Source organism: Bubalus bubalis, chromosome 23 (genome assembly GCF_019923935.1).
Source record: "Bubalus bubalis isolate 160015118507 breed Murrah chromosome 23, NDDB_SH_1, whole genome shotgun sequence".
NCBI classification, from domain to species: domain Eukaryota; kingdom Metazoa; phylum Chordata; class Mammalia; order Artiodactyla; family Bovidae; genus Bubalus; species Bubalus bubalis.
This window is the reverse complement of record NC_059179.1, coordinates 11,074,078-11,099,146: the sequence shown is the minus strand read 5'-3', so window position 1 is coordinate 11,099,146 and position 25,069 is coordinate 11,074,078. Positions and strand designations below refer to the sequence as shown.

The window sequence follows — 25,069 nt, the reverse complement described above, 5'->3', positions numbered from 1 at the left end:
AAAAAAAAAAAGACTTCCAGGAACACAGGAATTTTGTTTAAGACAGGAGTGTTCTACTAGTTTATCAATGTTTGTATCATAGGTCTTAGATACTTCTTACCCAAAATCTACATGAAAATTATTCTTAGACCAAGCAAAAAATAATGGCAATAAAATTTAAACTTGAACTCTGCTGAAATGTGTGTCTGGGAATTCTGGGCAAGGAAGGATGTGAAACCATCAGAAATGATGCTGTCTACTGCTCATTGATAAGTCATAAAAAGACACAGAGGGTTGCTCAGCAGAGCAGTATCTATCTACTTGGAAGTTCTCCAACTGAATGGCAAAGAGAGACTATCTTTTGAGTAAAGAGGAGGGGGAGAAGATTTATCTGCCCGGATTCCTCCCAATAGATGTTTTGCCATATTCAACATTTTTTCCCAAAAGGAGAAAATGCGCCTGGGTTGTGTCATCCAGTCTTTTCATGGGATGCTTGACCCCAAACTCTGATACATGGTGTTCTGTCTAAATCTAGAAATGATGACCAGAACTGGAAACACCAACAGGGCTGGTAGTCAAGGTTGAGTCAACACATTCAGCGCCAGTTACTAGGTGGCCTTAGACAGCAGAGCGACAGGGACAAGCAGAGTTTAGGGGACTGTACTTGACAAGTGGAGTAGTAGCTGGGGTCCTGGGAGACCTGTGGAGTTGAAGGAAGCTGAAAGGGTGTATAAGATGTGTGCCCCATACATAACCTATTCTTCTTTACTATGTCACTGCTGCTCACCAGATACTCTGTTCAGATCATCTAATCATTATAACCTTGTAGACATTTTACATGTGAGGAAAATGTGTGACAGAGGTTAATGTGTTGGCTAAGTCCACACTGCTAGAAATGCAGAACAATTTGGAAGAAATTTCTTGGCCACAGTACTAAATTGGCAGACTTGGAGGAAAGTCTCCTGCACTTGATCATCGACATCATGAAGTTGAGACCCTGGCTGTCTTATTGCCACAGAAGATATGCATTCCATTAGCACTGCTTGAATAAATTTAACAAACAAAACACTCCATTACTCGAAAAAAATATTTTATTTGCATTCTTTCTCCTTAACTTATCTATTGTGTAATTTTTCAAAACCATAGGACTCTGGGTCCCTTTGGAATGCTGAAAAATATAGTTTAGAAGAAAAAAAAGAGTCTCAATTATGTACAATATGAATTCTCATTGGTAGACATACTTTTCTCACTATGATATATTATTTATGAAAAAGTGCTCCCTGAGAGCAGAACGCAATCCCCATCTCATCATTCAGCAATAAATCATTAAAATTTAACAATAAATCCGCTGAGTTTTTATCTCAAATGTTAGACTTTAAGCACATAAGCTTAACTGCTTGTGTAGAATAATGAGTCATCAACAATATGAAAGCCTTTGAAGCACAACACTTGGTAAATTATTAAGCTCCCATAGCTTTGAAAGACCATAATACAGATATTTTGTTTTTCCTTCTTTGACAGCCATAATTAGATTTATATTTGATGACAGTGTGGTTAAAAATGAATATGGAAACATTATTCAATAACACAGCACATTGAATAGCATACATGCCTGCCAATAACATATACATTCTGAGTTTAATATATATCAAGAAAGAAGAGGAAGATAAAGTATAAAATGTGGCTTGTAGTTACATGGATTTTTTTTTTTTTTTCACAAATGTACAAAACTGATCCTAAAATTTATATGGAAATGTAAGAGACCTCGAAAGCCAAAGCAATCTTTGCTTTGGCAAAAAGAATAAAGCCAGAGCACTCATATTTTCCTGTTTCAAAACAGACTGTAATCAAGACAGTGTAGTACTTCCATAAGGATAGATATATAGATTGATAGAATAGAATTAAGAGTTTGTAAATAAACCCTTACATTTATTGTCAATTGACTTTTGACAAAGGTGCCAAGGTGCCTCAATGGGGAAAGAACAACAAATGGTTCTGGGATGCCTGGGCATATCCACATACCGATAAATCAAGCTGGGCTCCTATCACACACCATATAATAAAATTATCTCAAAATGGACATAAACCTAAAGGTACAAAACTATGAAATCATTAGTGGAAAACATAAGAATAAATCTTTGCAACCTTGGGTTAAACCATAGGTTCTTAGATACAATACCAAAAGCACAAGTGACAAGAAAAGAAAATAGATAAAGTGGACTGTATTAAAATTAAAAATTTTTGGACTGCAAATGATATTAAGCAAGTGAAAGGAAAACCCAAAGAATAGGAGAAATATTGCAAATCATGTATCTGATAAGTGACTTAAGTCTAGAATTTATAAAGAACATTAATAATTCAATAATAAAAAGACAAGTCAAAAGTGGGTAATCGACATGAATAGTCATATCTCCATAGTTGTGCAAATAACCAATAGGCTCTAAATTTTGATAGACGTCGTTAGTCATTATGGAGTTGAAAATCAAAACTACAGCACAATATCATTTCGCATCCCATAAGATGAATATCATCAAAAAGACAGACAGTAACAAGTATTAGGAGAACGTGGAGAAACTGGAACCCACATTGCTTGCTACTGGAAATGTAAAGTGGTGTAGTCACTTCCCAGAAAAGTTGGACAGTTCATCAAAATGTAAACCCTAGAGTTAACATAGGATCCAGCAAGTCTACCTATTTCTAGGTATATACCCAAGAGAAATGAAAACATGTCCACACAAGAGCTGGTACATGAATGTGCAAAACAGCATTATTCGTAATAGCCAAGAAGTGTAAGCCACCCAAATATCCACCAACTGATACATAAAATGTGATATATCTATACAACGTAATTGTATACAGTATTTATCCACAAAAAGGAATGAAGTACTGTACATGGTATAACATGGATGAAACTTGAAAATATTATGCTAAGTGGAAGAAAGCCAATCACAAAAGGCAACATACTGCATGACTGCATTGATATCCAATGTCCAGGATATAGGGATAGAAAGTAGATTAGTGCCTACCTAGGGTTGGACATGGGGACTCATTGCTAATGAGTCTGAATTTTTTGGTGAGGTGATGAAAATGTTATAAATTTAGATGATGGTGATGGCTGCACAATTCCTTGAATATGCCAAAAACCACTGAACTGTACACTTAATTTTTTAATTAATTACTTTTTGGCTATGCTGGTTCTTCATTGCTTCATGGGCTTTTCTCTAGTTGTGGAAGGGGGGACTACTCTCTAGTTTAGGTGTGCAGACTTCTCATTTCCGTGGCTTCTCTTATTGCAGAGCATGGGCTCTAGGGTGCATGGCTTCAGTAATTGTTCCCCAGCTCTAGAGCACAGGCTTAGTAGCTGTGGCGCATGAGCTTGGTTGCTCTGGGGCACGTGGGATCTTCCTGGCTCAGGGATGGAACCTGTGTGCCCTGCATTGGCAGGCAGATTCCTTACCACTGAGCCACCAGGAAAGTCTCCTGAACTGTACACTTTAAATAGATGAATTCATTCAGGGCTGTTGAAGCGGTGGGTGGAGGGACTATTTAACTTCTCTGAGCTTCAGTTTTATCATTTGTAAATTACTTAGTTCACCGGCTTTTGTTGAAATGAAGTGTTCAATGATCACCTGGCCCTTAAGAAGCACACGTCAATCAATACTCTTCAAGGAGATGATTTGTAATTCATTTCCAACCTGGATTTTAGAAAAGCTGATGAAAAGGATGGGCTGTTTCCTAGACAAATTTACACGCAAGCTCTATGTAATACATAATTCTAGAGGACTCAAGGCTCCCAGAAGCACATCTACAGGTTCCTAGGTCTGTATTTCTCAGGGGATCATCACTGGAATTCACTCATGGAGAACCATGTTAGGAATTCAGCTATTACCACTGTGCATTGGAATCTGCATAGGAGAACATCCTCTACGTTTTAAACTTACCCCACAAGGTGATTCATGTGCACTCACTACCACAGAGGTTAAATGACCCCAGTCATGTCTGGCCTGACATTCTGGGTTATTCGCAGGAGTAAGAGGATGCAGCCTAAGCACACTCAGAATGTGCTTTTACATGCTTGGCTTGCCTTTCCCTCAAGACAGCATGGAAACTCTGCCCAGGAGCCTCCTTGACAAACTCATCCAGCAAAGGTGTTCTGACCTGAGCGAGCACATCACAAAGGGAGTTCTCTGCCTGGTGTTGCAGAAAGACTAGCCTCGTGCGATGGCTTCCATTAGGGTCCAGCTTCTGCTGCTGCTAAGTCGCTTCAGTCATGTCCGACTCTGTGCGACTCCATAGACGGCAGCCCACTAGGCTCCCCCATCCCTGGGATTCTCCAGGCAAGAACACTGGAGTGGGTTGCCATTTCCTTCTCCAGCAGACACTGTCATTATTTGAGTTTGTAATAGGTATTTTGCAATCCAATTCTTGGAAAAACAAAACATCTGAGAGTTCCTAAGTGCCTCTATGGCTATCAAATAGCTCCTTATTTAGTAAAAATCGGAGTCAAGGATAAAAAATCAGCAGAGATTATCTGTTTTTCATTTGATTGTATTTAAATCTAACTTTCAATAAATGTGTATGTACTTTACATAGGAAATGCCTTAAAAATAACTCATTTCATATGTGTGTGTGTGTGTGTGTTTGTGTGTGTGTATTGAAAGAATAATTCTACATAATTACAGTGCTCACTGTTTGGAGATAATTACATTTTAATTTTTCATGAATATCTGTTCATATCCATTAGAGATACATTTAGATATAGAAGAATACAGTTTGATATCATGTCCTTGAGAAGCTCTTCCCTAGTCTTCTACCCTCATCCCAGTCTAGAATAGTTTCCTCTGTTAAACCAGTTCATATCACCTGTACTTTTTCTTGATATTCCTTATTAGAGAAGAAATTATTTAGTTAATTACTGGAGATATTTTCTGCTATATATTTCCACTATGAAATATAGTGAGGTAAGAACCATGTCTATCTCATTCATTGCTATATCCCCAGCATTAAACTGAGTGCTAAGTATATATTTCTTGAATTAACAAAGGTTAACGTTAAAAGTCTATGTGTGTGTCGTAAAGTCATTTAGCTGCCATCTCAAACATTTTGTCAAGTGCAGTCTTGAAAACATCATATAGCAACAAGAATGCTACTAAAGCTCTCATTAGGAACTGATACATTTTGTGTAGTTGAAACAGAATAGAGTTGATGACCAAGAGAAGTAAGGTATGAGAGGGGGCAGGGATGCTCAAGGACGAGGGATGGATATATATATATATATATGTTTGTTTATTTATGGCTGATTCACGTTATTTGTGGCAGATGCCAACATAACACTGTAAAGCAATTATCCTCCAATTAAAAAAAAAACAAAACAGAACAGGGAACTCACATACATGTACACAGAGTTTGTGAGGAGCAGTATGAGGCATAGAGGATACTGGCAAAGTTTGAGCCTGGTCTGGTCATCTTATTGAGTGTCAAGTGAGAGAGTCTTCTCTAGGTGAGAGCAGGCACCTCTTCATCTAACTCTAAATCTCATGTCAGACCCATGTTGGTTTTCAGTGAAAGTTCATTAGGCTTCCAGTGAGATGTAGGAATGACTAAGAGTTCCTGCAAATGACACTGCTCATTATTTTAGAACTTTCTCTAGAATGTAAAAACTCAGTCTGTGTTGTCAGCTGAAAGATGTATAAATATGCATAAAGCTTTATCTTCTTAAAGCCTTGGTTTCTTCATCCTTAAAATGGGGATAATAATACCTACCTCAAAGTCTGGGAATAAAATGCATTGATGGAATTAAAATTTAAAAGGATTCTTGAGTGAACCAGTAATCAGTCAGTCAGTTAGTTCAGTCGCTCAATTATGTCTGACTCTTTGCAACCCCATGGACTGCAGCACACCAGGTCTCCCTGTCCATTGCTAACTCCTGGAGCTTGCTCAAACTCATGGCCATAAAGTCAGTGATGCCATCCAACCATCTTGTCCTCTGTCGTCCCCTTCTCCTCTTGACTTCAATCTTTCCTAGCATCAGGGTCTTTTCCAATGAGTCAGTTCTTTGCATCAGGTGGTCAAAGTACTGGAGCTTGAGCTTTGGCATTAGTCCTTCCAATGAATACTCAGGACCAGAAATATTTCTCCATAAATGAAAAAAGTAAGACTACCTCAAATCTCTCCACATGTGAGACCCTCTAGCTTCACATCTTACAGGAAACAATCTCACCACCAAAGAATTGATGCTTTTGAAGTGTGGTGTTGGAGAAGACTCTTGAGAGTCCCTTGGACTGCAAGGAGATCCAACCAGCCCATTCTGAAGGAGATCAGTCCTGGGATTTCTTTGGCAGGAATGATGCTAAAGCTGAAACTCCAGTATTTTGGCCACCTCATGCAAAGAGTTGACTCATTGGAAAAGACTCTGATGCTGGGAGGGATTGGGGGCAGGAGGAGAAGGGGACGACAGAGGATGAGATGGCTGGATGGCATCACCAACTCGATGGATGCAAGTTTGAGTGAACTCCGGGAGTTGGTGATGGACAGGGAGGCCTGGTGTGCTGTGATTCATGGGGTCGCAAAGAGTCGGACACGACTGAGCGACTGAACTGAACTGAAACCTCTATTGAAATGCTTGCTTTTATTGACAATAAGGGCAGAAACTGAGGAAAGACTATGCAAGGATCTATCAAAGCTATTATTGTTGCCACATGTATTCTGGATCTTTTTTTTTATTGGCGTATAGTTGATTTTCAATGTTGTGTTAGTTTCAGGTGTTATTATGTATCTTTATCCAAAGAAAACTTGCCCTAGGAAATATAAATCCGACAAGCATTGTATGTGTCACCTGAAGCTGAAGAAATCAGAAAAATCTTTGATTATAACTATCAGATAAGAACTAGCAGGTATTGCATTTCCTTTTTTTCACCGCAGAATTAAAATCTGCTGCTTCACTTGAATATTCTTAGACATACAGTTCCATGAGAGAAAGCAGACACAAAAGACCACATATTATGTGATTTCATTTATATGAAATGTCCAGAAGAGTTAAACCCTTAGAGATAGAAAGCAAATTGGTGGTTTCCAGGGACTGGAGTTGGGGAGGGGGAGAAATGACCCCTACATGGATACAGCATTTTCTCTAGGAATGATGGAAATGTTTTGGAACTAGAGAGAGATGGAGATTGCACAACTTTGTGAATATACTAAATGCCGCTGAACTGTACGCTTTCAAGTGGATAATCTTATGTGAATTTCATCTCAGTTGAAAACAAAAAAAGAGAGGTGCAAAAAGGGACTTTCCAAATTCGATGTTCTTAAGAAAGTCCTTTCTCAGTGAAAAGATGACTAAGGTGTGAGGCATAGGTCATCCCTAGAAAAAAGTAGTGGAGTCAGGAAAATGCCCAAGGGCAGAGTGTGCTTTGCACAAGAACTTGGCAGGATGGGGTGCAAAAAGTGCTGCATTAATGAGTCACATTTTAGGTCAAGCAAAAACAGAATCACATTCCTTTATTTGCTATACTACATTTAAATCAGATTTAGTTCTTCCATGCTCCTCACATTTCTGTATTCAATCTTTTTTCCTAAGCAACTGCTAAGAGCAAGAGCTGGATGAATAAAACCACCGAAAAAAAAAAAGTAAGTGCTGCATTGAGATCACCTCTCATTTACTGATTCAGGTTTCCACCAATTCAACAAATGGTCTTTACAAAGATCAACTGCAATCAAGTCCATTTATTATGTAGTGTGTCTCCTGCTGCTAGAATCTTAGCGCCACAAAGAGTAAGCAAGTAAGTAAAGTCGCTCAGTCGTGTCCGACTCTTTGTGACCCCATGGACTGTAGCCTACCAGGCTCCTCAGTCCATGGAATTTTCTAGGCAAGAGTACTGGAGTCTTTGGGTATTTTATTAACATTTTAGTGAAAGGTTTAAAATGGTGCCTGGCTCAAAAAGAATAGTTCAACAGGGATTTTCTCAAAGACTAAAAATTCTGTGATTCCATTTAAGCACCTTCCTTGCCATATTAGTGTGAAGTCTGAACATAGCCCCAGCAAAGCAAGTTTCTGCAGCCCCTTTGGGAAGCTTTGTTGTCTCCTGTTGCCTAAGATGAGAGTAGAAATACTAATGTCCAGGTGCTGGGGTTGTCACATCGAGCTATTCTACTCCAGCCCCACTCCCCAGGGGCCAGACTGCATAACGCTTGTGCACGCTTTGAACTGGACTGTCTCTGCTGGGGCAACAACGCAGTGGATGAGCACACTCTGAAGAGTAGGGGGGCCGAATCCTTTGCTTTGATATTGTGAAAATCCTGCCAGTACTGGTTGGAAAGACCTGGAAGTCTGTGATAGACACAGTGACGGAGAACTTAAGGAGATTCCTGAAACTTCGTTGCTAAACTTCCTGCACATCTACCTCTTTCTGCAGGGTGAAGCCATTATCAGAAGGCACTGGGTCACTTATTTGTAAGCAAAGAGCAGCCCATGGGAATCCAGAGGCAGAGCTCAAGATGATTCTGCCAAGTCCTGTTACCCAAATATACCCGTAAATGAGGTAAAACCTTCAAGGATGCTTTATAGACTGTCCTAGATCTGATTGCATGTGTGCTAAGTCACTTCAGTCATGTCTAACTCTTTGTGACCCTATGAACTGTAGCCTGCCAGGCTCCTTTGTCCATGGAATTCTCCAGGCAAGAATATTGGAGTGGGTTGTCATGCCCTCCTCCAGGCGATCTTCCCCCCTCCCCCAGATCTGATTACCATACAGTAAATATTTATAAATATTTGCTGTGAACACCAAAGGATGAACAAAATACAATTCTCTGATTTAATTAATCTATGAGTAAAGGGACTTCATAAAACTTTTATTCAAAATAGAAAATAATTAGTGTTATTACAAAGGAAGTTAATAACTTCTGTGCCTTAATCTCTCTTTCAATTGGTATATATTTGCATAACGCAGTTTTTAAAATTGTGGTCCAAGAGCCTTCAGCATCATGATTATTTATCAAAGATGCTTGGTAATATACACCTTTCCAGGCACAGCCCTGTACTTCCTGAACATCTCTGGGAGAAAGACCTGGGGAATATGCATTTAAAGAATTTTCTCAGGTGATTCTATGCACGTTAATGGTTAAGAAGCTGTTCCATAGTGCATTATAATTTATTACACTTGCCCATGTATTTTCTTCTTGTTCTTCTCCATCATAAGAAGGGCAAGCCAGACGTGTCTTTCATTTTATAGCTGAGGAAACGGAAACTTGGAGATGTTAAATTCAAGATTGTAAGTTAGTTAGTGGCAGAACTAGAATCTGAACTTGGATTTGTCTGATTTCAGATTGAGTCCTTGACCTACTACTCCAGTCTGTGCTGTGCCTGTCCTAGGAAAAATTAAAAAGAAAAAAGAAGAATTAAAAACACAAAATGACCACTTTGTTTCTGTAGGCATGTCTTTTATACAAGCAGGGCAGTTAGTACTAGGAGAAACACTGCCATCTTCTGGCCATCTGAAAGCAAAGTGTAACCTTGTTATTTTACTGATCATTTTCTCTTGCTGACCTTGATGCTCCTTTCAATGATGGATATGTTCTGAGCCATCCTCACTCGCCACAGATGCATTTGAAGGACCAGTGGACCAGTCCTTTAGTCTTTAATTTTGTAGCTGCGATTTTTTTCCCTCGTAGCTGAAGTTAGCTTACTCGTCTAGGAGGGCAGATGCCACAAGATTATTAGTGCCATACACACAGTAGATCCAAGGTACATTGATGAAAATGTTTTCTGGGGCCGACATATCCTGAATCTCTAGACTCTTAGTCTTTGTTTTTAATTAAAAAATATTTTTTGCTATGGTTACACACTTTCCTGATGAATCCAATGTGCAAGTTAGAGAAGTAAAGGGAAAGAATATAGCAAACGTGTGAGATGGAGGGAAAGAAGAAGGATGGGGAAGAGGGAGGGGCAAGAGAGAGGTGATTTCAAGTTGTTGCTAGAGAAGAAGGGGAAGAGGAGAAAGCTGAGAAAATGAGGCGAGCAGGAAGGAAAGGCAAGGCTCTCCCTTCCTGGTTCGGTGGCCACTGGTGGCGCCCAGTCTCTGTGTTCTGGGTTTGTGTCTCCAATAGGAGCTGATGGCTGATGACTGCACATGTCTCACAAGGTGGTTAATGTTACCACTAGATTAGTCCCCTCTCATTAAAAAATTAAAAAAAAATATTACTGTTGGTGTCAGCAAGCGAACCCCTCTCTTCAAACATTTTTTTAACACTATTTATTTATTTGACTGTGCCAGGTCTTGAGTTGTGGCATGTGGGATCTTCAGTCTTCATTGTAGCATGCAAACTCTTAATTGTGGCATGTGGGATCTAATTCCCTGACCAGGGGTTGAACCTGGGCTCCCTGCATTGGGAGCACAGACTCTCAACCACTGGACCACCAGGAAAGTCCCCTTCAAACATGCTCATGGAAGAGAAGAAGATAGAGCTTCTCTCTGCTCTGCTTAGTCTCTCCGACGTGTCCCACTCTTTAGCTTGATCCTATCTTTATCAGTGTGAGCGTTACCAGACAAATGCTTGGAATGGTGGCTAGAAATTAAATGTAGGACTTTTAAGCAAAACTTGCAAGTCTCCTGACATTCACTGGGTTTCATAGTAGACTGGTCTCTTCTACCTAAAAAGCAAAGTAATTACTCCCACCACAGTAATATAAAGTGAAGCGAAGTCGCTCATTCATGCCCAACTCTTTGCAACCCCATGGACAGTAGCCTGCACCAAGCTCCTCCATCCATGGGATTTTCTAGGCAAGAGTACTGGAGTGTGTTGCCATTTCCTTCTCCAGGCAATCTTCCTGACCCAGGGATCAAACCCAGGTCAGTAAGCTGCCAACAATTTAACAGTTGGCTTACAAAATTCCTGAGTATTGAACAATTAATGCCTGTGAGCTGGTCCAAGCAGTCTTCATGGTATCACTGAGCCATGCCTTTGGACTGCCTGTCTTGTAATGTATTGGGTTGGCCAAAAAGTTCATAGCATTTTATGGAAAACCCAAATGAACTTTTTGGCCAACCTGATACTGTATTTTTCTATTGTCAGTTTGAGTTGGGTACCCAAAACATCCTAGCACTCCTACTGGGAACCCCCCTTTTACCCTCTTAGCAAGGGTCCTCCTCCCAACACATCTTTGGCAACTCGGGGAAACCTGATCCTACCCGAGGCTGAAGATCGAGCCACATGGATTTAGCCAACCAGAACGTCTTGCCCCCTTACATAACTGTTGTCCTTCCTGGATGTTGTGATACACAGATAGGTCCAAGTAGCTTGTCGCTATCAGCCTGACAAGTAGATCCATATGAAGATGGTAAATCCAAGAGAATCATAGGAAATCATGACTGGAGGCCCTGTAATAGGTTAGTGCTTAAACCCACCCTGTCTCTGAACTGCTAGTAAAATATGCCAGTCAATTTACATTTTGCTTACGCATCTCAGTTGGATTTTTTTTATTACTATCTGCCAAGGTATAGAGTCAGGCACCATTGGCATATACTTCATACATGTTCAATTTATTCATCATAAAACTCCTAAATGCTGAAACAATTTCCCCATTTTATAGATGGGGAAACTAAGTCTCAAAGACATTAAAATATGCATTTCTACCCTTATGGAGAAAATAAACATTTAATCCCAGATCTGTAGGTCTCTAGATGTATCACAATAATAAAACTCAGGTCCACTTGGGAAATCCTACAGTCCCTATTCTTCTATTCTTATCAAAGGACTCTGTGTAACTGAAAACAACTTGAGTGTTAGTTGTAGCTTAAAAATGTAAAACAAAGCATTGTTTCTGATCACCTAATGACAAAACTGGGGCCTTAGGGTTAGACTAGAATTGTAGGTGCGCTTCTGGAGGGCCAGCCCCTCCCAATCTGAACAAATAGCAATGATCCACAACACACTTTAAAAGGAAAATGAAAAGGCACAGCCAGGCTAAAGAAGAAGAAACCCTTCCTTGCTAGAAGAATGGAAAACAACTGCAAGATAATTAATGACCTGGATACAAGCCAAAGCCCTGTGAGATCAATGCCTGGAAGGAAAGCAGGGCTTGTTCACGGGTTTAGTCAACAATAAATATGTCCCACTTGAGGCTGAGGACGAGAGCCAGCCTCCCTTCTTAAAATCGGGGAATGAGGCAGAGCTTTCTGACTGATGAAAGAAAGCTAAACAGAACTTCTGCCAAATATGGCCCGGGACTATGGCTTATATGGAGTTGTGGAGTTTAAGAGCTAGGAAGTCCTAGGTACAACAGCCACATGACATGGAGCTGAGCCAAGCTGTCCCTACATGCATGACTGAATATTGTTGTTCAGTCGCTAAGCTGTGTCCGACTCTTTGTGACCTCATGGACTGCTGCACACCAGGCTCCTCTGTCTGAATATGCGACAGTTCTAATGTCTCCAAGGACTGTGAGCTGCATAGCACATCTATAAATCCAGTCTCAGAACTGAGGACTCTGGAAGCCCTGGTAAAAGAGGCCATGAAACTACTAGACAGATGAGACTGCAGAGAAAAGGGGTTGGGGCGGGGGAGGGGGGGGTGTGGATCTGATATTATAGAGCTCAAAACTACAAGAAGAAAATCCTTCCAGAAGAGCCACACTTCAAAATCAGTATGAAATTGCTTCAGTTAAAGTTAACAAAGCAATTCTAAAAAAGACTTAAAAATAACTATAAGATCCTCTTCTCTATAAGGAGATAGATGGTGGAATAAAATCTATTAAACTCTAATACATTGCCAATGAAAAACAAGCATAAATGAGATAAGTACAAGAGAAAATGTGAAAGAAGCACTTAGAAATGTTAAGAACGAAAAAGGTAGAGAATAAAATATATACCTAAGTGGATAGAATACTCCAACCTGATTAGTAAGAAAAAATAGTTAATTTAAAGAGAATAATGAGGAATTTCCCCCAAATGCAACATTTAGAGACAAATTATATTAAAAATAAAAAAGTAAAAATTAGATACTCAAGAAACTTCACCAGATAATACTAAGAGTTTCAAAAGAAACTCTTATGAAAGAGAAAATAGCTGAGAATTTTCCAGACAGAACAAAAACCACAGCCCTATCTTTCTGATAAAAATTCTACACTTATTACATAGGTTAAGTAAAAATAAATCTTCACTGAAGCTTATTATAGTGAAACAGCAGAATACCAAGGACAAGGTAGGGGAAACTTTAAAACTTATCAGAGTTAAAAAATAAATATTATCTTTGAGGGAATGATATTTAGACCAACAGTAGACATTCCTTTGGCAGCAATAAATGTAAGAAGACAATAGATTAACATTTTCAAAGAGATGAGGGAAACTTGCAAGTATCCTAACATTAAATTCTATACTCAGATAAAATACATTTCAGGAGTGAGTGTGGAAAATTTTTTAAATTTTATTGATTCTATAACTTATCTAGACAGCTGTGCAGAAACTGATTCGATAGCTAAAAATTTCTGATCAAATCAGAGTCAGGAGAGCTCCAGAGTGCAAGCCAATGAGGAAGACCAAGCTGTTTGTGTAAGCAAGTCTCACTGTGTGATCTATGACCTCCTTCTGCAAATGACCTTTTCCTTCCGGCTCACAGGTGATACTCTTCCCCGTGATGTCTGCCACCAAGAAGACCAGATCATGTTCACCACAGTAAGGGTGATCTTGAACCAAGGGCCACCTCAGACTCAGGAACATGGTTGTAACTATTCGGAACAGTCACACTCAAGTGAAACTATGAAGGCAAGAGCCATGCCACCAAGTCCAAAGACCTTCTCAACTTCCCTCGTCCTCCCAAAGGAACCTGAAATTCTTGGATTGGAGCTCACCAGAGAGGGTACAGGGTGTTCTATGACTCAAGTTCACCTTGCAAAGTACAAGGCATACCTCAGAGATATCGTGGACTCTGTTTTAGATTACTGCAATAAAGCAAATATTGCAAAAAAAGGCAAGTCGCACAAATTATGGGGTCACCCAGTGCATGTAACAGCTATGTTTATACTATACTTTAGTCTATTTAGTGTGCATTAGCATTATGTCTAAAAAAATTTACAAACACTAATTTTTAAATGTTTTATTGCTAAAAAAATGCTAACTATCATCTGAACCTCCAGCAAGTTATATATATACATATATATATGTATATATATTGGCAGCAGATGGCTCAGATGGTAAAGAATCTGCTTGCAATGCAGGAGTGGTAGTGGTTTAGTTGCTAAGTTATGTCTGACTTTTGCAAACCCATGAACTGTAGCCTGCTAGGCTCCTTTGTCCATGGGATCCTCCAGGCAAGAATGCTGGAGTGGGCTGCAATTTCCTTCTCCAGAGGATCTTCCCGACCCAGGAATCGAACCCAGGTCTCCTGCATTTCAGGCAGATTCTTTACTGACTGAGCTATCAGGGAAGACCGGCAATGCAGGAGACCCAAGTTCAATCCCTTGGGTCAGGAAGATCCCCTGGAAAAGGGAATGGCAACATATTCTGTAGTATTCTTGCCTGGAAAATTCCATGGACAGAGAAGCCTGGCAGGCTTTATAGTCCATGAGGTCACAAAGAGTTGGACATGACTGAGCAACTAACACTTTCACTTTCACTCTTCACAACATCAGAGATCACTGATCACAGTTCAGTTCAGTTCACATGCTCAGTCATGTCTGACTCTTTGTGACCACATGGACTGCAGCACACCAGGCCTCCCTGTCCATCACCAACTCCTGGAGTTTACTCAAACTCATGTCTATTGAGTCAGTGATGCCATCCAACCATCTCATCCTCCGTCATCCCCTTCTTCTCCCACCTTCAATCTTTCCCAGCATCAGGATCTTTTCAAATGAGTCAGTTTTTCGCATGAGGTGGCCAAAGAATTTGAGTTTCAGCTTCAGCATCAGTCCTTCCAATGAATATTCAGAACTGATTTCCTTTAGGATGGACTGGTTGGATCTCCTTGCTGTCCAAGGGACTCTCAAGAGTCTTCTCCAACACCACAGTTCAAAAGCATCAATTCTTTGGTGCTCAGCTTTCTTCACAGTCCAGCTCTCACAACCATACATGACTATGGGAAAACCATAGCTTTGACTAGACAGACCTTTGTTGGCAAAGTAATGTCTCTGCTTTTTAATAAGCTGTCTAGGTTGGTCATAACTTTTCTTCCAAGGTGCAAGCGTTTTTTAATTTCATGGCTGTCACCATCTGTAGTGATTTTGGAGCCCAGAAGAATAAAGTCGATCACTGTTTTCCCATCTATTTGCCATGAAGTGATGGGACCAGATGTCATGATCTTAGTTTTCTGAATGTTGAGTTTTAAGCTAACTTTTTCACTCTCCTATTTCACTTTCATCAAGAGGCTCTTTGGTTCTTCTTCGCTTTCTGCCATAAGGTGTCATCTGTATAACTGAGGTTATTGATATTCTCCTGGCAATCTTTATTCCAGGTTGTCCACCCTTTCTCATGATGTACTCTGCATATGAATTAAATAAACAGGGTGACAATATACAGCCTTGAGGTATCCCTTTCCCTATTTGGAACCAGTCGTTGTTCCATGTTCAGTTCTAACTGTTGCTTCCTGACTGGCACACAGATTTCTCAAGAGGAAGGTCAGGTGGTCTGCTATTCCCATCTCTTGAAGAATTTTCCATTGTGTTCCATTGTGTTTATTGTGATCCACACAGTCAAAGGCTTTGGCATAGTCAATAAAGTAGAAATAGATGTTTTTCTGGAATGCTCTTGCTTTTTTGATGATCCAGCGGATGTTGGCAATTTGATCTCTGGTTCCTCTGCCTTTTCTAAAACCAGCTTGAACATCTGGAGGTTCACAGTTCACGCACTGTTGAAACCTGGTTTGGAGAATTTTGAGCATTACTTTGCTAGCGTGTGAGATGACTGCAATTGTGTGGTAGTTTGAGCATTCTTTGGCATTGCCTTTCTTTGGGATTGGAATGAAAACTGACCTTTTCCAGTCCTGTGGCCTCTGATGAGTTTTCCAAATTTGCTGGCATATTGAGTGCAGCACTTTCACAGCATCATCTTTTAGCATTTGAAAGAGCTCCACTGGAATTCCATCACCTCCACTAGCTTTGTTCATAGTGATGCTTCCTAAGGCCCACTTGACTTTGTATTCCAGGATGTCTAGCTCTAGGTGATTGATCGCACCATCGTGATTATCTGGGTTGTGAAGATCTTTTTTGTACAGCTCTTCTATGTATTCCTGCCACCTCTTCTTAATATCTTCTGCTTCTGTTAGGTCCATACCATTTTGTCCTTTATTGTGCTCATCTTTGCATGAAATGTTCCCTTGGTATCTCTAATTTTCTTGAAGAGATCTCTAGTCTTTCCCATTCTATTGTTTTCCTCTATTTCTTTGCATTTATCACCAAGGAAGGCTTTCTTATCTCTCCTTGCTATTCTTTGGAACTCTGCATTCAAATGGGTATATCTTTCCTTTTCTCCTTTGTCTTTGTTTTTCTCTTCTCTTCTTTTCATAGCTGTTTGTAAGGCCTTCTTTGACAACCATTTGCCCTTTGCATTTCTTTTTCTTGGGGATAGTCTTGATCACTGCCTCCTATACAATGTCACGAACCTCCATCCATAGCTCTTCAAGCACTCTATCAGATCTAATCCCTTGAATCTATTTCTCACTTCCACTGTATAGTCGTAATGGATTTGATTTAGATCATACCTGAATGGTCTAGTGGTTTTCCCTACTTTCTTCAATTTAAGTCTGAATTTGGGAATAAGGAGTTCATGATCTTAGCCACAATCAGCTCTTGGTCTTGTTTTTGCTGACTGTATAGAGCTTCTCCATCTTTGGCTGCAAAGAATATAATCAATCTGATTTCACTGTTGACCATCTGGTAATGTCCATGTGTAGAGTCTTCTCTTGTGCTGTTGGAAGAGGGTGCTTGCTATGACCAGTATGTTCTCTTGGCAAAACTCTATTAGCCTTTGCCCTGCTTCATTCCATACTCCAAGGCCAAATTTTCCTGTTTCTCCAGGTGTTTCTTGACTTCCTACTTTTGCATTCCAGTCCCCTATAATGAAAAGGACATCTTTTTTGGGTGTTAGTTCTAGAAGGTCTTGTAAGTCTCCATAGACTGATTCAACTTCAACTTCTTCAGCATTACTGGTCAGGGCGTAGTCTTGGATTACTGTGATACTGAATGGTTTGCCTTGTAAATGAACAGAGATCATTCTGTTGTTTTTGTGATTGCATCCAAGTACTGCATTTGGACTTTTTTGTTGACTATGATGGCTACTCCATTTCTTCCAAGGGATTCCTGCCCACAGTAGTAGATATAATGGTCCTCTGAGTTAAATTCACCCATTCCATTCCGTTTTAGTTAGCTGATTCCTAGAATGTTGACATTCACTCTTACCATCTCCCATTTGACCACTTCCAATTTGCCTTGATTCATGGAACTAACATTCCAGGTTCCTATGTAGTACTGCTCTTTACAGCATCGGACTTTACTTCCATCACCAGTCACATCCACAACTCTGTGTTGTTTTTGCTTTGGCTCCATCTCTTCATTCTTTATGTAGTTAGTTCTCCACTGATCTTCAGTAGCATATTGGGCACCTACTGACCTGGGGAATTCATCTTTCAGTGTCCTATCTTTTTACCTTTTCATACTGTTCATGGGGTTCTCAAGGCAAGAATGCTGAAGTGGTTTGCCATTTTCTTTTCCAGTGGACCACATTTTGTCAGAACTCTCCACCATGGCCAATCCATCTTGGATGGCCCTACATGGCATCGTTCATAGTTTCATTGAGTTAGACAAGGCTGTGGTCCATGTGATCAGATTGGTTAGTTTTCTTGGATTGTGGTTTTCAGTCTGTCTGCCCTCTGATGGAGAAGGATAAATGGCTTATGGGAGCTTCCTGATGGGAGAGACTGAGGGAACAAAATCCGGAGGCCTTGGAGTATGGAATGAAGCAGGGCAAAGGCTAATAGAGTTTTGCCAAGAGAACACACTGGTCATAGCAAGCACCCTCTTCCAACAACACAAGAGAAGACTCTACACATGGACATCACCCGATGGTCAACACTGAAATCAGATTGATTATATTCTTTGCAGCCAAAGATGGAGAAGCTCTACACAGTCAGCAAAAACAAAAACCCAGAGGGGGAAACCGGGTCTTGCTCCAATGGGCGAGGCCATGCTCAGTAAATCTTTAATCCAATTTTTTGTTGAAGGGTGGGGCTGTGTTCCCTCCCTGTTATTTGACCTAAGACCAAACTATGGTGGAGGTAATGAAGATAATAGTGACCTCCTTCAAAAGATCCCATGCACACACTGCTACACTCAGTGCCCTGACTCTGCAGTAGGCCACTGCTGACCCACGGCTCCACCAGAGACACATGGACACTCATGGGCAAGACTGGGTCAGTCTCTTGTGGGGTCATTGCTCTTTTCTCCTGGGTCCTGATGCATACAAGCTTCTCTTTGTGCCCTCCCAGAGTCTGTTTCCCCAGTCCTGTGTAAGTTCTGTTGGCTCTATGGTGGGGTTAATGGCGACCTCCACCAAGAGGGCTTATGCCATACCCTGGTCTACTGCACCCAGAGCCCCTGCCCCTGCAGCAGTCCACTGGTGACTGTCCCTCCTCAGGAGACACCCAAAAACAGTTCTGTCTCAGTCTCTGTGGGGTCTCTGGGTCCTGGTGCGCACAAGGTTTGTTTGAGCCCTCTGAGCATCTCTGGTTGGTATGGGATCTGATTCTAATCACAGATCACCATAGTAAATATAATCATCATGAGAAAGTCCAAGATATTGATACTGCAAGAATTACCAAGATGAGCACGAAGTGAGCAAATACTGTTAGAAAAATATGACACCAATAGTCTTGCTCGATGCAGGGTTGCCACAAAACCTGTTGGGAAAAATCACAATATCTGTAAAATGCAATAAAGTGAAGTACAACATACTGAGATGTGGCCGTAGGACTTCTGCTTCTGGCCATGAAGATGAACTAGTTGCCCCACTGTTGTCTAGAACTAGAAAACCAGTTAATAGAGTACAGATTGTCCCTTAGAGGATAGAAACTAATGACGTGACCCCTATGATCACTCAGACCTTCTGCCCACAGGCTCTTTACAGACCTTGGTACAGGAGGAACTCTAAGCAGAGAATAGTCTTCTTATCAAGTTGAGGGGCAGAGGGTAGTATTTAGGAGGTTGAGGCTGCCAGACTTTTCAGAACAGAGTACTGAAAAGAAGGAAGTTACACAGAAAAAAAGTTCCAGAAATCTGTGCAGAGATTCTCTGAAATCTTTGGCTGTTACTATGTGCAGAGATAAGACTCTGAGAGCCAGCAAAGAACAGCTATGGGTGCTGTAAGCAGAACAATTCCCAGCAATGACATGGGGGTGGGAGATGTTGACACTCCAACCAACCAGAGTGAAGAGAACCCCTTGAAAAGATGGTGAAAGTACTGGACTTTAGTAGTAGGGCTAAACCAGCCATAGAGTTAAATTTGCAGACCTGCCCTAATAAAGATAGAGACCTGAACTATCAATACCATAGCCACTAGCCACCAGCTGTTGAATCTTTGAAATGCAGCCAGTCCAAACTAGAGATGTGTTTAAAACTGTAACTAAAATACAAACCAGATTTTGAAGGCTTTACTAGGAAAAAAAGAAAGAATGCAAATGACCTCATTAATAGTTTTTATATTGCATACATGTTGAAATGATAACATGCCAGAGTCCAGCTCCAGCAGCCAGGGAATCAGCCTGAAGGGGTGAGCGGTGTTGGCGGACGATGATGTAGCCTCTGACTCATAGTACGGAACTACATGTTTATTTCAAGCTTCAGGTTTTCTTTTATACTTTGACAAAAGCATTAGGTCAGAGGTTTGACATTTTTAGTTTTCCCCACCCAGATTTATTGTCTCCAGAAATCACTGTTGTCCTACAAACCGAGTTCCTGCTTCAGTGATTCTCTCAGAATCGGCTTTACTATCTATTATCTGGAGAAGGCAATGGCAACCCATTCCAGCACTCTTGCCTGGAAAATCCCATGGATGGAGGAGCCTGGTAGGCTGCAGTCCATGGGGTCGCTAGGAGTCGGACACGACTGAGCAACTTCACTTTCACTTTTCACTTTTATGCATTGGAGAAGGAAATGGCAGCCCACTCCAGTGTTCTTGCCTGGAGAATCCCAGGGACAGGGAGCCTGGTGGGCTGCCGTCTATGGGGTCGCACAGAGTTGGACATGACTGAAGCAACGCAGCAGCAGCAGCAGCAGCAGCAGCATCTATTACCTACTTTCTCTTATGTGTCCTATACTTAACTTGTGATTACATTGTAACTCATGCCACATTCCTCCGTTTATTTCTTGTCTTTCTAAATCCTGTTTGCCCCTAGCATCTTAAGATCACTATCTCCTAAAAAGGCTTCTAGTTATTCTTAATTATTCCTAAACCCTAAACTCAGCAAACTTCTTTTGCCATAAATATTTCCCTCACAAGCAGGTCTCAGATAACAATCCTTCTCATGGCCTCAAGCTGCGGGCTATGTGCTCATCCTGGAACATTCTTTGTAAAGATCCTTGAACAAATGTCAATGGTTACTTTATTTTCTGGGCATAACTGCAGAAGGCTTTGTGCTTTCTCATGCTTCTCTCAAACACCTTAACATTCTTTCCAGCCAACTCAACCAAAGAAAGGAAAAAACAAGTCAGAATCACAAGGCCTAATTCCTTCATCCCGGGACTGTGCCTGCGAGATGAGGTGAGGGGGTTGGGGCCGTGCCTCCATTTTGTCAGTAATGTGTAACCCAGCTCCCAACAATAACATTTGGGAAATAATGGGCTAAACAAAATGTATTATTAAAATTAAATTTTAAAAAAGAGAGATAGTCCAGTGGTCGTTATGGAGCCAGAAATAAAAAGTATGCAGGAAGGAATATTTCAAAATCCCCATTTAGCTTTCTTACCAATAAAACCAATCCTTTGAACTATTTACTTTTTTCTTTTTCTTATATATTTCCAGTTATACATATTTTTAAGAAATTTTATTATTGAAATATAATTGTTTTACAATGTTGTGTTAGTTTCTGCTATGCTATGCTATGCTATGCTAAGTCACTTCAGTCGTGTCCGACTCTGTGTGACCCCATAGACAGTAGCCTACCAGGCTCCCCCGTCCCTGGGATTCTCCAGGCAAGAACACTGGAGTGGGTTGCCATTTCCTTCTCCAATGCATAAAAGTGAAAAGTGAAAGAGAAGTCCCTCAGTTGTGTCTGACTCCCAGAGACCCCATGGACTGCAGCCAACCAGGCTCCTCATCCATGGGATTTTCCAGGCAAGAGTACTGGAGTGGGGTGCCATTGCCTTCTCCATAGTTTCTGCTATATAACAAAGTAAATCAGTTATACATACACATATATCCCCTCCCTTGTAAGCCTCCCTCCCACCCATCTAGGTCATCTCAGAGCACTCAGCTGAGCTACCTGTGCTATACAGCAGGTTCCTACTAGCTATCTATTTTACATATGGTACTGTAATATAGGATACTACCCAGGTAATGCTGGTGGTAAAGAACCCGCCTGTCAATGCAAGAGACATAAGAGATGCAGCTTCGCTCCCTGGGTTGGGAAGATACCCTGGAGGAGGAAATGGCAACCCACTCCAGTATTCTTGCCTGAAGAATTCATGGACAGAGGAGCCTAGAAGGCAAGAGTCTACAGGGTTGCAAAGAGTCGGACGTAACTGAAGTGACGCAGCATGCACACACCGTATATATATATCAGTGCTGCTGCTGCTGCTGCTAAGTCACTTCAGTCATGTCTGACTCTGTGTGACCCCATAGACGGCAGCCCACCAGGCTCCCCCGTCCCTGGGATTCTCCAGGCAAGAACACTGGAGTGGGTTGCCATTTCCTTCTCCAATGCAGGAAAGTGAAAAGTGAAAGTGAAGTCGCTCAGTCGTGTCCGACTCATCGCAACCCCATGGACTGCAGCCCACCAGGCTCCTCCATCCATGGGATTCTCCAGGCAAGAGTACTGGAGTGGGGTGCCAGTGCCTTCTCGGTATATCAATGCTACTCTCCCAATTTGTCTCACCCTCCTTTCCCTGCCTATGTCTACACGTCTGTTCTCTACGTCTGCATCTCTATTTCTGCTCTGCAAACGCGTTCATCGGTACCATTTTTCTAGATTTCATTTACATGTGTCAGTATACAACACTTCTAGTGCCTAATATATAATCTTGTCATGGTAAGTCCTCACATGATAAGTGATTATGTGTTGTTTAGGAGATATATTCTTAGAGTAGTAGCCTATGGAGGAAATGATTTAACCACTAAAAGCCTTTAAAAAGGAAATACCTCCTGAGAGATCAGAGAATGGATGAACGATTAATGAACAGGTTATAGTTAGTAATAAATAGAAAAAAGGAAAATAAAAAGCAAGGTCCCACCAAAAAAGAGATAACCAGAAATACCAAAAACATGATTTTAATAAAATATTTTTACTTATATTTTGTATTTCCAGACATAAAGAGAAAACATCTTCCATCAATGGAAGCTCTTTAGGTAGTTCTGAGCATCTGCTTCAGCTTATAACTTACAACTATATAAATATAAATAGTATTTATTAACATTCACAGTTAATACAAACTTTCAAAAGTGTTTCAATGTAAAAGCAAGGAAATGATAGTGGGGAGAGGGGCTTGTCTAAGAAGCTACAGAAAACAACAGAAGCAATTCTTAACACCTAGTATGATTTCTGGAGAAGGCAATGGCACCCCACTCCAGTACTCTTGCCTGGAAAATCCCATGGATGGAGGAGCCCTGCAGTCCATGGGATTGCTGAGTTGCACATGACTCAGCGACTTCATTTTCACTTTTCACTTTCATGCCTTGGAGAAGGAAATGGCAACCCATTCCAGTGTTCTTGCCTGGAGAATCCCAGGGATGGGGGAGCCTAGTGGGCTGCCGCCTGTGAGGTCCCACAGAGTCGGACACGACTGAAGCGACTTAGCAGCAGCAGCAGCAGCAGTATGATTTCACTTCTGCTGTGTATAAGCTGACTTTACACCAACAGAGAACACATGGCAAGTTACTGAGTACTTTGTGGGGGATGGAACAAAATAGCTTTGATGATAGACATGGGTTCATGATATGCCACAAAGCTACCTTCCATAAGAGCAGCTGGTCTCTCCAAACCAAGCTAGATGTTTCTAAGGGCAGCCCCAGTTTTTCACGAATCATTCAGTGTTTCTTAGAAAGTCCTTTCAAGTCTGGGGATACACAGTCTACCAGGATGCACATCAAGGCGAAAACAGAGAGATGACAGTGATCTAATAATTCTTTCCTGATCAAAATGTTTGACACCTGAGAAAAAAGTGGGTTATTTCATCCAAGTGACAAATATAAAATATTCAAGCATTATAACTGAGTCTGCATTATGTATGTGAATCCAAAATGGAAATATTTCACTATGAAAGGCCAATAATCTGTGCAAAGATCTTTGAGGTAGAACCTTATTAAATTTTACGTTCAGAGGATATGCACAGGTTTTCCCTGAATATACTCCTCTCAAAGATGTAAACAAAATTTATAAATAGGGCAAAATCTCTAGAATTACCAGTGGAGCTGGGGAGGTAATTTAGAGGCAGTTGAGTGTCACATGGCAACAATGATCACATCTACTAATTCATGGAATGGGGTCAACCTGTGGATAGGCATTTGTGTTCACATACATTAATTACATTCACAGTGACAGAATCATATGTTACAGACTTGAGCATGATCTCAATCTTTGAATTCACACTTTTTTACCCACTTAACAGGCAAGAAGATGAACATGGGTATTTACTCTCACCAGCATTCATCTCCTCAACTAGACTTTAAAAATCCTTGAAGGCAGAATCATGAAATGCTCAAAGCTATTAGCCCCACAAATAGCTTTGAGCAAATGTATTAGCTCTACAAATCTAATAAATGAAAAAAGAAAACACACCCAGTAAAAAGCCAAGCCAAGCAATATCTATAGCTACTCAGAACTTATTTGAACATATTTAGAATATTTAGTATATTCTCAGAACTGAGTTAGTTGTTTTTCACTTTAAACCAAGTTTTCATTTTCATTTTGCAAGTTTGCATTTTCACGTTCATTAGTAATGTCCTTCATGACTATGTCACAAATTTTCTCTGCAAGAGCTTTTGGGAGACTTTTAGTCAAAGTGCAATATGCATTTTTCTTCCCATGACTTTGATACCAATTGCGGAGCAGTTGGACCTTCTGTTCAGCTGTTTCATGGACATTGTCATGCATGATATCATCTATTTTGGCTTCCTCCATACCGTTCTTCCGAACAAACTCTTTAACTTCAGTTATTCTCATTTGTTCAGCAATACTAGGGATATATTTACCCAAGTCAACATCTAAAAAATAGAGAACAGTCTCTGAAAATTTGTTTTTCTAAACAAAATTCCCACTTTTGAAAAACCATAGTTATTTCTCTTCTTACTGTACTTAAGAATATGGGGAAGTCCTAGAGATCTAAAGAGCCAATTGGGGAAAAATAAAAACAGAAACAACCTTGAGTTCTTATCCCAGCTCCTCCTATGTCCCCAGTAATTTGCTCTGTACTCTGGACAAGACACATAACATCTCTGCGTCTTCTTTTCTCATCTATATAATAAGAGGGCTGGAAGAGCTCATTTCTAATGCCTTCATGGATCTGATGATCAATGATCCACAAATATAAAAGGCAGGCCAAGGGTTTATGACCATCTTATCACTGACTCCCTGGAACTAGGATACACCAAGAGTAAGTATACAACTGAGTCTACAATTCAGATTACCTAGGAGTTTAGGCAGAGTTCTTCTATACTATACCCAACTGCTTGTGAAGGAAAACAAAGCTTTAAGAATATAGCATCTTATGTTACCTGACTTATTTTTAATAATGAGCATTAGTTATAAATTTAAACACACTGCCTAAGAAACCCTGTTAGTGAGCAGGAAGAAACGCAGCCTCAAGGAATAGCAAGACCCCACAATGTGCCACTGAAATTTACATTATTTTAACTGCAAAATTAGCCTGTTACTCCCAAGGAAGCCATCTCTATCAAAC

General features: G+C 40.6%; 1 protein-coding gene and 1 long non-coding RNA gene across 2 annotated transcripts in view; both read right to left on the bottom strand.

The window, feature by feature from the left end:
* Positions 1-6,682: 6,682 nt before the first annotated feature.
* LOC123331394 lies at positions 6,683-13,595 on the bottom strand. Its single transcript, XR_006548005.2, has 2 exons — positions 9,521-13,595; positions 6,683-9,342 (listed from the first exon to the last, which is right to left on the bottom strand). It is a non-coding gene; the product is annotated as an uncharacterized LOC123331394 (long non-coding RNA).
* Positions 13,596-22,996: 9,401 nt separating this feature from the next.
* FAS (Fas cell surface death receptor) overlaps positions 22,997-25,069 on the bottom strand; it is a 34,194-nt gene continuing 32,121 nt past the window's right edge. The window contains exon 9 of the mRNA XM_006058448.4: positions 22,997-24,374. Coding sequence (XP_006058510.4) covers positions 24,055-24,374 — 320 coding nt within the window. The 3' untranslated portion in view covers positions 22,997-24,054. The remainder of the gene's footprint in view (positions 24,375-25,069) is intronic.